This window comes from Tursiops truncatus, chromosome 9 (genome assembly GCF_011762595.2).
Source record: "Tursiops truncatus isolate mTurTru1 chromosome 9, mTurTru1.mat.Y, whole genome shotgun sequence".
Taxonomy (NCBI): Eukaryota; Metazoa; Chordata; class Mammalia; order Artiodactyla; family Delphinidae; genus Tursiops; species Tursiops truncatus.
In genome coordinates, this window is record NC_047042.1 from 24,802,533 (window position 1) to 24,821,487 (window position 18,955).

Sequence of the window (18,955 nt, forward strand, 5' to 3'; positions counted from 1 at the left end):
AGAAAAAAAGTGCATATCGTGTCACACTTCTTGATATCTAACTTACATAATTCAGATATTCTTTCATTCTTAATTCTTCATGTCAAGTTATATTTGATAAGCATCATTAGTATCATGCAATAAAATATATTCCTTTATAAATGTACAATATGATCAGATGTCTGCATTTTTATGTAATGTAACACTAATATCAAAGTTGCTTATGTGTGTGTTTTTTTAATACAAAACACCTTCAGCATCTTATTCTTGCCTTGATTCCTATAAAAAATTAGCTACAACTTTAGAGTATTTTAAATGATAAGATGTAGAACTAACAACTACCCAATTCTTCTTCTTATAATAAAATGTGGTCAAGTAAACAGACTTGTTACCTTTATTTTCACAGGCCATCCACTGAATAGGTCCTCTGTCATAATTATGTTGACCAACTGAAAATGTGAATACACGTACCTGGTGAATTGAAAAATGGGTATCTGTTAGGCTGCATAAAATTTAATTGAAAGGCAAAACAAAAGAACTAAAAAAACATGTAAAAGCATGGTTTTCAGTTAATTAATGTGACAAGAAAAATTGAGGCCACTAAATCACTCAGGAAGGCACCAGAGAGAAACCACATAATCTACTGTAAATATAGACTTCAGTTACTAAATTGAAGTTAGTACTTGGGTGCTCCGCACCATATGTCAATCCTGTGGCAGGATCATGACTAAGGTTTCATTAGTAGAAATGGCATCTTTCAGGTTCAACCCAACTTCACCTGTCTCACTTGGTTAAGATATATTATTCACATATTTAGTCACTGCAAAAAAAAAAAAAAAAAGTCCTATTTCATAGGTATGAGATTATAAAAATGTATATAGAAAGGCGGTCATGATACTTTTAGTTGCTTAGGGCATTACACTTAATGATGGTTTCACTACTTTCACGTCATAGAAATATTTAGGATGCACGTGTATGATTATGATGTTAGTCATATTACTTTCTATAAAAGATGACTGGCATATATGATAAATGTTTTAAGCTCCTAGCATTTTTAAAAAGAATCAAAATATTGACTGTTTCTAATATATAATATGCAAATGTTTAAAAATTTAATTGAGATAGTATTTAATTATAGTAATTTATATATTCATTGGAAGCCACTGAATTTAAATAGTATAAAAGCATAGAAGGTAAATTCAATGATGTCAATAAGTATTTAATAAAATAGCTATTTGACTTATCGATTTTTACCAATTTAGTAATCTAAGTAAACATGTACTCTAAGTTGATCATTTTAGCTTTTTCTGAAGATAAACATGCACAAAATCACTTTTCCATGAATTTATGGTCTGGTTTGAACTATGTTAAGAGCTTTTCCCTAATTCATGTCGACTGACTGTTTGAATTGACATTTTCTAACTGTTTCATCTTTTGCACAACTGCAGAGCACATATCTCAAAAGAGATTTCACATCTGTTCTCTGTTCTTTTGCTGGTCTTGACTGCACCGAGATCACATCATGACAATCCTTGCCCTAAAATGTACATCAGGGATATTGTTTCACTTGTAAAGTTTTACATGAGCCACCCTTAGGTCATCCGGGTTTGCCTCGGCTAGTTATGTAAGAAGCCATACGTCAGAATTTTAATCACCTCAAACTGTAAGGACAAATGACTGGCTCTAGTTTAACAGAAACTGGTGACACCTACCTCTCTCTCTCTCTCAATCCCTCAAAATGCAAAATGCAGTCTCATTTCCTTAAAATCTTCAACTGGTTCATTTTGGGGGCTATGTATTTCAATGTAGCGTCACTACTTACATCGTAAAATTTACTCCTAAATGGAAATATTTTTATAAACAGGTTGGCAACCCTACTAACAATTCAATTTAACTGCCATACCTTAAAAAACTGTCACGTGAATTCAGGGCAGGGAAACAATCAAGATGCTCCAGAAAGCACTTGGGGATGGCTTTCATAATTAACATTTGAAAGCATGTCTCACACTTTCAGTTTAAAGCACTGCTTTGTCTGGTCGCTCCTCTTACCACGACAGCGTTCCAGTAAAATGTTTTCCATAGAATACTTTTCAGTACAAAGAAATAAATAATAAGACTAAATGAATTATTATATCTACATCCCTAGAAATCAAGCATTTCTAATAATATAGAGGCTACACTTAGACACACACCATGTGATTATTTTGACTGATGTTATTCATCAAATAGTCCAAATAGACACAACTCAGCCAAAAAACATACTAGTAAAACACCACCACCAACAACAAAACTTGTTGTTTTATTTGTTTTACTACAAAAGTTTTGCCTGACCCCCATTGTTGGCCTCCATGGAGACCTCCATGGAGGTCTCATTCACAATGAATTGGTGAAGTTTGATTATTTTTATATCCTAACTTTCCACTTGGAGTTTTAGATAGTTTCACTCTTCCTATTCCACACTATATTACTGCCACCCCGTGGAAGAGTTAATGAACTAACTACAATTCCAGATGCCAAATCCACAGAGATGATTGCTATCCCCTCATTCTTCTGGTGTTTTTCACTTCTTTAAGTGTACCATTCTTCCTTAGCTATAATTCTGGGGAAAGGAAAAAATAAAGTGATTCCTTGAAATAGGCATGATTTAGAAATTAAGGTAAATTACATTCTCAAAGATGTGTGTTTTTAGAGTTCTTTTCTTATTAGTGTATTTACATGGTCTTACATAAAAACAAATAAAATGACATATAAAATAACTTGAAACACAATGTGCAGTCACACAAGAGAAATATTTCATCTGAAGTCTCCATTAAGCAAATTATTACTTTAAATCAGGGCTTCATTAAAGCAAAGTTAACTTTACATTGATAATTACAATATGAGATCCATGTAACAAGTACATACTGGAGACTTCTAAGTGAAATGTTCCTAGAAAATTTGCTAAATGATCCTGAACTGGTTGATTTTAGGCCACGTTTCAGAATGTTCAGCTCTGTGAGGGTCATATATGAAACATACACAGTTATAGATGGCTTTGAAAAATATTCTTCATAATGCTGGAGTCTAGGTCTCTAACAGAAATAATGTGCGAAGGTAGTATTGAATAAATGCTGGCTAGGGTCAAAACAGTTCCAAGATTGCACTACTGTATCTATTATAGTGCCTTATATAGAAATAGAAATAAATATTAAATGAAAAATTAAATAGCTAAATGAGTGGTCTTAACGTTTTCCCAGAGGGACATAAGACAAACTTTGATATCATCTGACATATAAATCAGTTCATTATTATAATAGAGCCAAAACCGGACTGATATACGTCTAGAATTTTATAATTTGGGTTGTTTCATATACTTATATCATGGTAAATTCATAATCTTTTTCTTACGCTGACTTGCTCAATGGAGATGAGCAAACTTTTTCAGGCAAATTAAAGTATGTATAATACACTTAAACCATTTATGTGCTGTATTATTCCTAGAGAATGAAAATAACTCATAATTATTGACTCATGCTTAGTTATATAAGAATATTCACAAAATAAATTGTAATTTGAGAGTGTATTTAATAAAATTAAACTTAAAACAATTAAAAAATCTGTCTCTATTATTAGTTGCAAATTTATATAATTCGGCCTTCAGTTGGTTCAAAAATCATTTTTTCTCTGAACAGAACATTATAATTCCAAGATGTAAATTTGACATGTCAAGCCTGACCTACTTGATCAGAGAAAACTTTTAATTAACAGCAAATTGGGTTATTGATTGGTTTCTTACAATACACCACTGATTTATTCTTCAGTTCTAGACTTCCGCAACTCTGGTTTTTATTTTGTCTTGTTTGTTGAAGACTAACATACTTGTCTTCAATTAAGATTTTTCCAAAACCACAGGGTCAACCTATTTTTAAAAGCCGTAGGAATTTCTTGTTTCCCAGCAGAACCCAGTTACTGGAAACTGTCACCTCAACAATTATCAGTTACCCAGAGTTCAAGTTTAATTTACAATAGGCAAATCTCCAAGGAATAATGGAAATGAGACTATGAAGAAAGAAAGCCAATAAAACTAAAATAAAAACTTCAGCTATCGACTCATGTTAGAAAAATGATGTCAGAAATGGGTTTTATTAATTTACTGTGCGTACTAAAATTTTTGGCATGAAGCCTATAAAAATACTAGATTGGACTGAATATTTTAGGAGAAAATTCTACAGTGGTTTCCATAATTCACAAGTGTACCAGAATCCAGAGCATTTAAAATAACCTACATCTCTAGTTTTATAACATTATGAAATAAATAAAAGTGTCCAAATGCACTTTTCACACTTCATTTTATAAAGCCCAGTGATCTGAAAGGTTCTTACAAGCCTGCAAATATCTGATGGCTTAGTTTAATCCATCTTAGCCTCTTAAGGCTGTGAGAAATATGTCCCTTAGCAGTAAAGCCTTGCTATTCGACCAGAAGGAAAGATCCTGGGTGGGCAAATGATGACTGGCATGGCCACAAGGCTGCCCTGGAGAGAGACACACACACAACCAGACAGTGCATTCCACATGAGGTTATGAAATTTGGACTGTAGATCGTTTAAATGACTGACTTTGCCACTTAGTAGCTGTTTAACTTTCAACAAGTTCCTTAACGTCTCAAATTTTGGTTTTATTTCCAAAATGCGGATGATGTTGATGGTAATAAACATCTTTTGTCATATGGTTATTACAATTGTGAACGAAGTAATATATGAAAATCTTTTGTATTATATGGAAAATAATAAGCACAATAAATATTATCTATGGTAATAAAGATGACCATGATGATGATGATGACTACAATGTCTCCTACCGTCAAGCTATCAGAATTCAATGAGGTAACATTTTCCATTAGTGGGATACTAGGCTTTCGTGCCTTAAAAAGAACATAAAATAACTTGAAGTAACACCTTCCCAAAGGAACAAATTTGGCTTGCTTTATTGCATTTAGCAATAAACTCCAAAGAAAATGAGCCAATACTGTCTAAATGCCATTGTGTCCATATAAGATATATCATGGAATTGCCCAGGGTCTGACAAACGCAAGAATTTCACAAGTGACCTTTGAATTAGTCTGAGTAAAACACACAAAGCAACTTTAAAAAAGGAAAACAAAATGCAGTAGGTTTTGCCTACGTGATCTTACAGCACCAAGCAGATATTTCTCTCACATTTCTTGCATGTGCGTACGTAACACAGATACATGCCTCAGGATTATGTTGGTCTTTAAAATTTTTAACCATTATAATGAATCACCCTTGCATTATCAGATTATAAGGAAGTAACTTTGGGTTTCCCTTCCCTCTGCATACATTTATAGTACTTGACACAGGAGCAATAAGCTATGGACGCATTTCATTTCCAAGCAGTTATAGCTCTGCAAAGACTATTGTCAGCAGAGGTCAGGAAATAAGCAATATACTGATTTATTTCAGGTGTTCTTCTTGGGTAATGCTAAATACTTCACTGACACTAATTATGAGAATACTCATGAAGAACTATGTGTTGGACTGGTGAGGGTGAATGGAGAGGTGCCGTCAATACAATTGTTTTTTTATATAAACTTAAGCCCTCCCTACTTACTTATAAAATGACATATCCAAGGTGGAACATACATTTTACTCTACATTCCACTTATAAGGAAAAAATTGTTTTAAATTATTTGCTTTTAAAAGAGCAAAGCTATTGAGTTTTTTAACATTTACGAATGTTTTATAATTTATCTTCGAGCTTATTTATTGCATATTTATATTTATTTATGCTGGGCATCCTCAGTAAATATACTTAGCAACCGCTGTGCGTCAAGCCCTTGCTAGCCTCTAAGGAGTCAATGGTAGGTTTACAAACTAACACAACCCCTAGTTCATGGAGCTTTTAATAGAGGAGAGTTCAAGATAACAGGTGAATAAATACATAATTAAAATAATAAAAAATGGTAATCTGGGAGAAAGAAAACAAAGAGGAAAGATGGTGCTGAAATAGAGAACGGTAAAGAAGGTGTGTGGGGAAAGGACACCACACTAGAAAGACTGAGCAGGGAAGACCTCTGCGCAGAGATACGTGGCAAGCAGAATTCTCAATCTGAGAAGAAGGCAGCCACAGAAAAAGCAGAACAGAGTGCCTCTCCTGGTAGAATGATTTCACACAAACCAAAGGCAATCCCAATTTTAGGTGGCACAATTCTACCTAGAAATTATTTCGAGAGCATTTTTTGCACTCTATGGCTTACGTCTTGCAATGTATTTTGTGCTTAATATAATACTTATTCTCATTTTTCATTAGATTTGTTTTAGCTACTAAATTAAGGACTCTGTAAAATGTATGGAAGTAATATTACTCAGACCTGAAGAGAATGTACCTGATAATATTTTCCTTAGTTTAGACAATGAATTATCAACATTAATTTTATTCTAAGAAAGCAAATGTAAATAAATCTGTCAGAGAGAAGGACACATACACACATGCACATGCACGCACACACACGCATTTTAAATTGATCATCTCTCTACTGGGCCAGTGTTACTTGTAATTATTGTTTTCAGCTATACCGTAAGTCCAGCATAAATAATATATTTGGTTTTTAGAACACAGGTACAGTTCCTAATCTAAAGCTGAAAAATCTTTGGGAAACTGTTGAAAGTGCCAAAATACACGAAATGAAACTTTTCAGAAGCAGTGTATTTGTTAAACAGTATTAAATATTCTACAAGTCTGAATGCCCTTCATTATCACATGTTTGGACATTCCTTCCAAAGGCTTCATTCTTTCCTGATGGAGAAGCCAGGCAGCGACAATTGAGAAGGCAATGAATTATTTGCCATGAATTATTTTCCCTACCATCTGTTGAAAAAGTAATTGACAGTTTTCACTCTTATTGTATAAAACACATATGCAGATTCAGCCATTTGTGATTTGATTTAGATTTTTGTAGCCTATAAATTATTTCTCTCTATTTTGGATCTGACAACAAAATAGAAAAGACTGCCAATCATTTTTTAAAGAATTAAAAAAATAATGAATCTATTGTCAGGCAATTATAACTTTAGCTATGCATTCTTTATTTTAAAAATTATTCCACATCTATCATGTTTTTTTCCCATTTGTTCTTCTCTTTCGATTTACTAGTTATTTTGAAATTTTCATTTTATAGATTTGGAATGCCTTTTTATTTTTGATTAATTCTGAGAATTAACCTAAGGGTCCGAGAACTATTTTCTAGCTGGCTAGACAATCTTAAGTGTGTACTGCTAACCAAAATCCCTTTGCTATTATACAGAAAATCAAATATTTTTAATTTTCCTAGGTCTGGGAATTATCTTTCAACTCTGTGTCTGGTTTTACTTTCCTTTACTCATTTGTTTGCACTCTATGATAGAGTTCATTTTGGTTTTGGCACCATTTTTAAGGAAGTCTTGTACACACGGGTGAGCCCTAAGGAATGGCATAGTTGCAGGTAAAGATTAGAAAGTGAATGCATTTTAATGTGGAACAGCTGTGTGAGGAGATTACCATGGACTCAGTTTTAAACTGTACCTATCTATAATCAGGTAGATTAATTCCCAAGAGTAATACATTTCAAAAGAACCCAAACATTTTGTTCTAATTCTTAAACCTTTTGGCCTCATTAAATTGTGCTGTATATCTGCAGCCTCATTCATCAGCTCTATGGATGTACCTCATCACACCTACCTGGGTTGCTCTGAATGATTTCTAATGTCATCTGGATGAAAAATGACTTTAAATGAATCATTCAGCAGCCACATTAATGTCAAGCAAGAGGCTTGGGGAGGAAGTAGGATTCAAAGAGTAGTTTCCAGATTTTTTTTCTTTAAAAGCTCTCCAAACTTTGTGACTTTGCAATTTTGATATTTTTAAGCTACAAGTGAACTTCTATCTTGAAAAGCATGCTTTAAAATAAAGTTATAATCGAATATAGAATTTTTAAATGTATTGAAAGTTTTTATTTTACTAACTCTATCAAATTCAGTTTTATACATCAGCCATTTGAAAGATAATGTGGCTAGTGAAGTTCTGAGTTGATAAACTTATTATGTAATATATGAATTTTGCAGGTAAAGAATTGGTCTGTTATACCCATACCCATCCTTAGATGACAAAGATAGACAATGATCTTCCATATAAGTGTCTGTGGCAGCAAATCTCTCAGACTGGGTGGATGAATGGAAGATATAGAGAAGTCTGAGCAAGGAGGGAAAGTTAGAAAGGGTTTGACAATTCACCCAAAACCGTCTGAAGCCATGTTTGAAGATGGTGGAAAAAACCTCTCCTATACATATACACACTGTTTTTAGTAGGTACCTTTACACACTATTTGCACACATACACCCTTGGCATAAACAATTAACTATGTAAATGTTGTCTTGACAAAGTACAAATACACTCAAAAATATAAGTGAATTAAAAGTGGTTGTCTGCCATCATCTATTTTCACTGTTAGTGGACACAGAACATACAAATACCAAGAGACAAATTGTGTGTTTAATGTGGTTTTCCCACATTAGGAAATTCAAAAAGCCACTGAACTTGAAGTAAAGTGCATATGAAATGTGGTACAACAATATTTCCAGAAATATAATTCCTACTTGTCCAATTCAGATATCTGTGCTCTGTATCTCTCTCAATCCCTCCTCTTTCAAGGTTCTCCTCTGTTTTGTAACTATAAGATTTCTTGTCTGCGTATCCCTTTACTAACCTTAACATATAATAATGACTTGGCTCTTCCATCTTTAAAAAAACAAAATGTATGCATGCACATATGTGTGTGTGCACAGCTTCACACAGAATTGACTGTCTTATTTTTTTCCTAGTATTTCTTAGCAAATTTGCAAAGATTTTAGAAAAATTAGCTTATGTTCAGATTTCTACGTCCTCATGCCTTAAGCACTTCTCAACTACCTGTCGGAATTTACTCACTGAACTTTACATAAGAGAGCTAAGCCAAAGTTACACACATCGTCCCTTGTTCCTGGAAATATGATGGACAGAAGGAATGTCCATTTAAAACAGATATAAATATGTGTGCATATATCTGTGTATGTAAGTACGTATACACGTATGAGTGTGTATCACAGAACTTTGCTACACCACCGAAATTAGACTCACATAAAAAATGTAGTACCTAATTCCAAGGACATCTTAACTTTTCTTAACTAATCATACATTTATTTTAAAATCACAGAAACTAAGGACTGACTACTTAATTTTCAAAGTTGCTTTGGAATTCACAAAAATTATATGTCCTTAGGAGAAGTGTGTGTCCTTAAAGCACAGCAACATTCATAGGCAAACAGCAGGATTGCTGAGTAAGATTAGATTCATCAGTTTTACAAAAATGAATTCAATATGAGTAATTTCTTATGTGGTTTAGCATGTTGCAAAATGCCTTTGTTTAAAACGTGGAGTTCCTATAAAAGGTGAAGGGGATGAGAAGTAGTGTTTCAAGATAACAATACTTAGATTGGACATTTTTAGGATTTATACATAGAAAAATGATTTTCAACCAGTTAATTCTTCATATATTCAATCAACTGAACAATCTGTGAAAACAGAGGGTAGAATACAATTGTTTTCCTTATGGCATAAAACCTCTTATATTTTAAAAAAAGGAAAAACATAAACTTATGATATGCCTCCAAGACATATTATTGTGTTAATTCTATATACAAACAGAGTTTGGGGAGAGAAAGAAAACAAGTTTAGATGAAAATTTCTTCTCTTTTTATACATTTAAATTCTTTTATTTAAACCTGTTGAAGTTTTTTTTTTTACTCTTTGAAATCAGAATATATCTTAAGCACAAATTATAATATAGATTGTAACATTCATTGCCATATTTGTTTAAGAAACTCTTCCTTTTTGAAGAAAAATATCCAGAGGTGAATGATATTCCTGCTGGTTGGTTCAGATGATATCAAAATTAAAGAAAAGATTTATCTAAACTTACATTCATTAAAAAATGAAAAGTAGTGGGGCTTCCACTTATATACCTCTATCACAAAATTATAAAATATACTTGAAATTATGACTACAAGATGCTAAGAAGTCTCTTCCAAATTATCAGTGTATGATTAATTAGAATATTGAGATAAATGTATTATATTAATAGAGTTCAATTTGGGCTAAATTTATTTTATTACCTTTGAGTTCTCCAAAACATGGTAATGTTACATTATTGAGAATATTTAAATAAGTGAAATAGTCCTTACTCCAGGTTATGTTTTTTAATTATGAATTTGTTCTGTAACAGAAATCATGCTTCCAACTTTTGTTAGACATACTCAAGTTACTTACTGCCATGTATTGAGAACTATCTCTGAATCTGTGCTCTCTGCAGGATGATGAGAGTTCAAAGTTAAACAATACAAAGGCCCAGTCTTACAGGACCTTGTCATCTAGAGAGCGAACAGAGAAGAGATTTTGTGGGTAGAATACAGTGTGAGGGACGCGTAGGGCTGAATACACTGTGCTATATGGGATCAGAGCACGAGCCTGAAGTGGGAGAAAAGTGTCAGGAACGTCCTTCAGGGGGTGATGATTGCCCAGGATTCTGAACAATGAGTAGCAGTTACTAAATAAAGTAAGTAATGCACACTACATCTTAGATTAATACATTGTATCTTCCCATTACTTTTCATTCTACTGATGTTTTTGAAACAAATATTCACAAAATCAAGTTACTATTTGAAAATATTCAGTCTATTAACAGTTCAGTCCATTTATCAACTTTTTCAAAAGGAACGGCTCTTCTGTATAATCAAAGTCACCAGGTGTTTTAAAAAAACTTAACCCTTGCATTAAACTTATGTCATATGACATTATACTTTAATAGCATATGCAATATCAAAGAGTTGAGTATTAAAAAATTTTGTGAATAATTTGAAGGTATGTGTATTGGGTTGCCCAAAAAGGTCACTCGGTTAATGAATATGTTGTTCAATAAAGTTCCTAGTGAAAATGAAAAATGTGTCTTTTATTTTTACTTAAAACTGAACAAATTTTTTGGCCAACCCAGTATGTCTATGTTTTCAACTCCAATCATTTTTAAAGTTCCTAAGGGTGTTTCAAAGTGTCCCAGATTTTTTCATCAATACTCTACCCCATTATTCACAATATTTTGCCTGCCAAGATATATAACATATATATTTACCTAAATGTATTAATATACATTTTTTTCTCTTTTTAATTCCTCACACACATATAAAACAATTCATTAGAGTTAATGACGAGTCACACCTCTCAAAATGGTAAAAATTTCAATTAAAAGCCAAGTAAACTGGCATTTTACCCTTAAGAGTCCCCTTGTGAAACATACAATTTCTGTTGAAATTTTGGAAACACAAGACATAGGTTATAATTTTTCATTACTTATTTATGGATCCTTAGCATTTTAAGAAACCAAGTTGAGAATCATTGTTCTTTTATAAAATATGGAGAGTCAGTCAGAAAATTGAAATAAGCTGATAGTAGCAGTGCTAGAAAAAATAGTTACATTTGATATTTTCCACACTATCAGTAGGTTCAGCCACATGGGTGAACTTTCAAAACAGGTCTTTCTACAATACTTTCCTCTGCAGTAGAACAAACAAAGAAACAAATATATTCCTATATAGGCTTCTATAAGTTCAAATTATTTTATTAATGAATTAGTCATAAGGTACTTATGAATCTCACAGAAGATAACTAACATTTAATTCAGTGATTAGCTTATAATCCATCTGTATGACTTTATAATCAGCACACTAATGTTTTAACCAAAAATGTCTTCCCTCACCACCCCCGCCACTCTCTCTTTAAAAACCACCTAAATTACTATTAAATTTAAAACACTGGAAAAATTACACTCACTTTTTTGTCTTTGTTGTATTTGGTAAATATCTCCTGAGCTCTCTCTTCTCCTCCATCCGTGAACAACATGATAATCTTATTGCAGTTGGCTCTAGACACATTATACTGTTAAAAAAAATGTATATCATTCATAATAAAAGGTAGGGAGTATAAAAGCAATATGGAAAGAGCATGCACAGGTTGCAAGTAATGACTGAAGTATCTGCTCAATAAGTCAATTCTAAGAACCAGTTCCTGGATCAAGCCAGGCCTACGCATCCCTACACAGGGGCTCTGCCTCATTCCCAACACCCATGGGTCTCCCTTCCTTCAGGCTTCTGATCAAAGGTCACCTTACCAGTGAGGACTTTCCTGACAACTTTCCCCTCCCAGGCTGTATTTTTCTCCATAGCATTTCACATTTGTTTACATGTAGTATATATTTTATTTGTCTTTTTATTATTGGCTTCTTCCAATAGAATGTTAAATGCCAAAAGGGCATAAACTTGTGTCGTTTTTGTTCAGTGTTGTTTCCTTGCCTAGATGAATGCCTAGCACATAATAACCTCTCAGTGATTAATTAATAAATGGGTTTTAAATTAATTAATGGCCATGATGTCAATTGTATACCCCTATAATTTACACGAGAAACAAAGAAATAATATTAATAAAATGTGCATAGCTTTTCACATATATTTTCAATCTATTCACAAACATTTGTTCCTCTCTTCCCTCCTTCATCTCACTTTATTCACTTTACATTTCTGAAATTGCAGTGCTGATCCCTAATGCCCAGTGCTCTTTCATATCTTTGTAAATGTCGACAGCTACTTCCAGAATATTCTCCTATCTGCTCGCAAGCAGCCACACATATTCTAATCCTGAAAGACTCAATTCCAGTGGTAAATCCTTTCTTACACTTTCTTTAAGGTCCCCAAAGAGTTGGATTTAGGTAAACAATGGATTAGCATCAAAGGGCCATGAAAATGCACAATTAATTTAGAAAGCTGTTATTTCTTTGAGGTCTGAAATTATAATCTCAGCCTTTCTACTGTTGTGAAATGTGTTTGTGAAAGTGTTGAGAACAAAAGATTCACACTAATTTACGAATGCTCAGCTTCTTCGAAAATGTCAACCCTCTAGTTCAGCAATATTCAAAGGAGATACAATGTGAGCCTAATTTGTAATTTTAACCCTCTAATGGCCACATTAAAGAAAGTAAAAAGAAATATCTGAAATTCTAATAACATATTTAACTCAGTCGTTCAAAAATGTTATCAATTCAACATCAAATAATATAAAAGTTACTGAGATAATATGCTTTTTTTCCTTTCATAATAAGTACTAAAATTTCAGTGTGTACTTGTAACACATTTCAGTTCAGACCAGGCACATTTCAAGTGCACAACACCCACTTGTGATCATGGTTATCACACTGGACAGCACAGTTTTGGTGTTTAAGTGACTAATACATTTTTTTAAAAAATCACTAATTCTCCTATAGTATTTAAGCTTATTGAAGGTCCCTATTCCTATTTGTCAAAAAAGGAAATCCCATTTCCTGTGGAAAAGTTAATGAAGACAACATTGTGCTTTACTGATGAAAAGATCCTGTTTCATGTATTCTTACCCCGTTGACTAGGCCATTAGACCATGCGGAGTTAAGGCTTTTAACCAAGCATTGTGAAAACTCAAGTATTAACTAATACAATTTATCACATTCAAGCACCATTCTTATTTTTGAAGATAATTATCTGAAAATTTGACCATACAAAAATTTACATATTTTATCATCAAAATAATTTTGTGAAAGGTTTTGAAGTCCCTCAAACTAAAATTAGTTTCTCTAATGACTCGTGTTTTCTATTTGCGTATGTAAAATGGGCAAAATAATATTTACCTAAAGGACTGTCTCAGAAAAGTGATAAAGTAACTAAAGTTTTTAGAACAGAACTTGGTTTCATTTTTTGAAGTAGTGGAGGTATTCTTATTATTATCACTAAATACAAGTATCAAAGTTACTTTTAGCACATCGAGTCTTGCTGATCATTCGTAAGACACCCACAAAAAGAGGAACGCAGAAATGTGTTTTCAACATCATTTTTCCTCAGGACTTGTGGGAAAGCAGAGTCTATCTCAGCAATTTTTCATTGGGTTTGCAGCTATCTAAAAAATCACACAGTCACAAGAAGTATACATAACTGGCTTGGAAGGAACTAAGCCAAGGAAAGAAATTGATTATGTCAATAAAAATACAACAGCTAGGGTTGGTAATTTATGTTAATATGGTATTTCATGACACACTGTTGTATCTCTGTGTGGCCAGTATATAGCACAGCATCTATCATATGCACTCAATATAATTTTTTTGGAAAAATGCATCTCAATATATTTGTCAGTAGTTTATGAAATGCTAACTGAAGACTAATTCAAATCTTAATGTCTAATTCTGTTTGACACTTGATTCAGTGATCTTAAGGGTAAACCTTGCCGGGACAAACAAAAGAGAAGGAATGGCATTGCATGATGAGAAAAAGACTAGAAGTGTCTGAAAGAGGTAACAGAACATGCTTCAGCTCAATAAGGCAAGCCATGGCATTTGGGAAAATTATTTTAAAATGAAGAATTGCAATATCTAAGCGACATGTGGAAAGCAAAACACATGAGGTTTACTATGGAGGACATATTAAAAATCATTTACAACTTTGGTAAAGGCAGTGGGAGAGGCCAATAGGAGTTAGATCATATTTTATCAGCAACTAATAATGAACGTGTGAGTTAACGTGGCCCCTCTACATGACTGCCTCTGAAATAGTACATTAGGCTTGAGACTCATCATCATTTCACAACGGAAACCTGAATAGGAGGGAATGAGTGAGGCCAGTTAACAACACTAAGAGGAATAATTAAAATGCCAAGATCTAGAAAACTTGATTATTGACTCGAGAGAAAAAAATTAATATAAAAACCTTTCACATTCCTTTACTTACTACAGAAAGAATATATTCCACTCTAATGATCAATTATGCTTGAATTTCAAAGTTTTGAGTTTTCATTTTTTTATTAATAAACATACATTATTTAATAATCATATGCATTTTACCAAAGATAATTTCCCCTGAAAACTGCAGTGTGGAACTTCTTTGCTTTTCTAACTCCTTACTTGCTTATCTAATGGTATCTAAAAAAAATATCACTACCTCAAACTCTAAATAATTGAAAATTCTACTCTCACATTCCCTCTTTGTAGACTCCTGTGCCACCATCCACCTAGTTTTCCAGTTCAGAGAACTTGGAATCACCACCCCCTCCCCCTCCCGGCAACCCCTCCTACCCACCCAATCAGGTCACTCGTCTTAACATCTCTGCACGTCTAGTCCAACACCAGGATTTCTACAATAGCTTCTTAACGTAGAACACTCGTCAGATGATGTCTTTTTCCTACCACAAACTTTTCATTTGCTCCTACACACTTCATTTAAAGACAGCTCATGGTCTTTCCATTTCCATCACCTCTCCCCTACTGCTTATGGCCCAGCCATACCAATCCACCTGCAATTCTTTCAATGAGCATGACACCCCATGCTTCTGTGCCTTTGTCGATGCTGTTCATTTTCTCTCCCTCACCACCTACCTAGATTCTGCTCATTCTTCAAAATCCTGTTTTCAAGAAAGTGCAACAATTTTCTGACCTCCTTTGGGTAAGTTGAGCCCCCTTCCCCAAGCTGCTCCGAGCAAACACACCGTGAACACCCTGTAACAGCACTAACACGTTATATGAGAAATGATGATTTAGCATGTTATGCTCGACCTTCTTGAGAGCAAATGGTTTTGTTTATGTCTGGAATTTCAGCAATAGCACTGTGACAGGATAAATTGTGAGGCACTCAATAAATATTGGCTGAATGAACAAATCAATGAGTCATCACCCAATCAGAGATCTTAAAAACTGTTTAGAAGATTTACTTCGGGAACAACGAAATCAAGTTTGCAGAAAAGTCCAAATATAAGGGCTTATTTAGTGACTCAGCAAATATGATAGGAATTATGTGCTGATTCTGTCCCAGCCACATGCTAGTTATTAATTAATTATAACACCAACTCAACAGCCTACAGTCTCATGTGCTTTTCTATGTGGTTTGCTATGTCCACCGATTCTGTGGACATTCTTTACACAACCCCAGTTAGGAAACCAAGGCAGAGAGATGTCAGGTCCATACTCTGAACCACTGCAATAATATTGCTTCAGAAGAGATACAAACCTGAATGATAGCTCCTGCTTTCAAATAGTTCAAATGAAACAGACAACACGGCCATTTGAAAATACTAGTCCGCAGTGTGAGATTCGTGTTATAATATTGTTATGATATGGGACGGGTAGTAGGTGTGCCAGAATTTAAAAGCCTAACTATAGACATCGATGATTCACTCAAGGGAATTTTCTCTTTGGAAGGAACTTCTGCTCTTCCTGTCTACCTTGATGTTAACCATTTGGACCTTTTTGTACATTTAGGAACAACCTGAAGATTCAAACTAGACGTTTAAAACTGAAATATTTCCAGAAACCATTTGATGACTGACAGCACAAGTTTCCAAATAAATACAGTACTAACTGAGATAAGACAAAAGAGATGATATTCTAAATGTGCCAACTAAGTTTCCAGTGCTTCTTCAAAATTAAATTAAATAATTACCTTACAAATGTGTTTTTTTAAACAAAGTTTGAAAAAAGAGGGTAGAAGAAAAGATCTAAAAGAGAAAGAAAATCTACATTTTGTATACTTTCTGAATTTTGGATTTAAAAATAAAAAAAGTTCAAACATTTCTACTGCCGAGACACATCTGCTTTCTAAATGAATGACAAACAGAACAGTTATCTAACCCTACAGAGCTGTAACTACAAGGATATTGAAATTCAGATCCTACAATTCAATAATAAAAGACAAAAGGGGGTAGTATTAATACTTACATTAAGCAGCTGTTCAAAAGCAAAACTAAAGCCCTTTTTATAATCTGTGATTCCTTTCGCTGTGATATTATTCACTGCATCTTTCAGCACTTTCTTATTTCTTACATTTGCTTGGACAAGGTGCTGAAAACAGCTTACATCCTGGGCATTGCTGTTAAACTGCAAAAGATAAAAAGGTAAATGTATAAACCAACATTAAAATCAATCATGTAATTTTTACTGAATTTGTGTTATACTTCTCAATCCTTCTGCACTGCTTTCTCTTTCAAAAAGAAAAGTGAGTAGATTGGTAACAGAAGCGCACTAAAGATCAAACAGTAATTTTCATCCATGCCCCAACCCCTACTGTATTAGCCTGTCGCTTATTGACACTTTCCTGAACCTAGCTTGGTTTCCCTGATTATAAATTTGGGATTTGAGTTATGTGAGGTCCCTCCCAGCTCTCAAATTTTATGAGCATTTAGATTACAAACAACAACAACAACACAAAACTCTCAACAAACAATGAAATATATTCAGAATGCAGAAATGATATGATGATGCCTGCACAGAATACAGGGAGAAACTGAGCATTTTACTCGCCTCGCATGAGGAAACGCTAAATGGAAAAGTGGTACACAGAAGGACAGGAGCAGACGGTTAGTAAATTTGAAATTTGATGGTAGTCTTTCCATGGGGGTTAAAACAGGAAAGTAATCTGAAAGACTCAAGAACAACGAGTGGTCTTTCAAAACTATCACTCTAGAGGTTATATAGGGAATGCAGTAGAATCACAGAGGCAAGAGAAAGGGCAAGCAGGTCATGGCAGAGTTACTGCTGTGAGTGATAAGGGCCTGAACAACAAAGAGTCTGTAGGAGGAGAAAACAAACTCCAATAATATCTGCCCCAACTGAAAATTTAAGAATGATCACCAAAGTAATTTCAGCAACCGTATAAAAAGTATTCACACAGTTCACTGTATATTTCCAAAAAGATAAGAATAGGACTCCAGCAAGAAGGTTAGGCGCTAAAATGAATGGGATCATCCTATCATTTATTAACTCTGCTATGGGTACAAGCCCCTTAGGCTCCTGGGGCCTAGACTGTCACATCTGCAAAAGCAAAATGAGAATGATAATAAAAACATACTTGCTAAAAGGAAAGGGGCTGGCCAGATCAAATGTTGAAGCTATTCTCAGATCAAAAGCACATAATGATTTTAACAGGTGGATCACAAGCCAAAATATATTTTTACATAAGTGATTATCTATTCTCATAAATATAATGCATCATTCTCTTTTCTCTGAAGATCCCTGAAACCTAGTGATAAGGTACACTGTACAATTCATCAATCCATTAAGCAAATATTCATTGGCGGCCTGTTATATGTCCAGAGTTGTGGTAGGTGAGAGCTCTGTGCCTTCAGACATGAGGTAAATTATGCACACACACTTATATATGTATGTAAGCACTTACACGTGTTTACTTTGTGCTGCATTGACCATTTGCTCTACAAATATTAATCATTTCCTCTTTGAAAATGCGCTGCAAGTAAGTAGTAGTATTATCCATGAGAAACCTTAAGCACAGTTAAATGACTTGTCCATAGTCACGTAACAAATAAGTAATAGAGAGTCAGGATTCAGACTAGCACTGTAGCAAGAGTCTGGGATTTTAACTACTCCCTCAGTGCCTCTCAATATACAATAAATCATGATGAGTTATGTAAAGCAATGTAATCCTAATCTCTAAGAGATAATATCTGGAGAATGGGTTCTGATTTGGACTGTAAGCAGTTGGGGGGAAAATTCCCTAAGAAATGGCATTTCCTGTGATTCCACAGAAATGTTTCATTGAAGACTATGGAGGAAGAACATTCCAGGCAGATAGAACAACATGTAAAAAGGCCCTGATGTGACAAAAAGAAAAGAAGCCTCTTAGGGAAACATAAAGATGGAGAGTTTAGCTCAGTTTCATATGAGGACTAATGACATGAAATGAGCTCAGGGACGGAGGCAGGGTCTAATGGAAATGCTAGACAATTAGGCATGTATTCTCTGTCGAACGGCCAGTCACAAAAGGTTTTAAGCCAAATGCAAAATAATTTAATCTAGAACTTTAACAGCTCGCCCTAGCTGCTGTTTAGGAATTGGATGTAA

The 18,955-nt window shown here is 34.0% G+C and overlaps 1 protein-coding gene across 5 annotated transcripts in view; it reads right to left on the reverse strand.

Moving 5' to 3' along the window:
- CACNA2D1 (calcium voltage-gated channel auxiliary subunit alpha2delta 1) overlaps positions 1-18,955 on the reverse strand; it is a 513,328-nt gene that overhangs the window by 79,744 nt on the left and 414,629 nt on the right. For all 5 annotated transcript variants that reach the window (XM_073809606.1, XM_073809607.1, XM_019940505.3 and 2 more), the window contains 3 exons: positions 16,817-16,975; positions 11,869-11,973; positions 372-450 (listed from right to left, as the gene is read on the reverse strand). In XM_073809606.1, the coding sequence (XP_073665707.1) occupies positions 372-450; positions 11,869-11,973; positions 16,817-16,975 (343 nt within the window). The remainder of the gene's footprint in view (positions 1-371; positions 451-11,868; positions 11,974-16,816; positions 16,976-18,955) is intronic.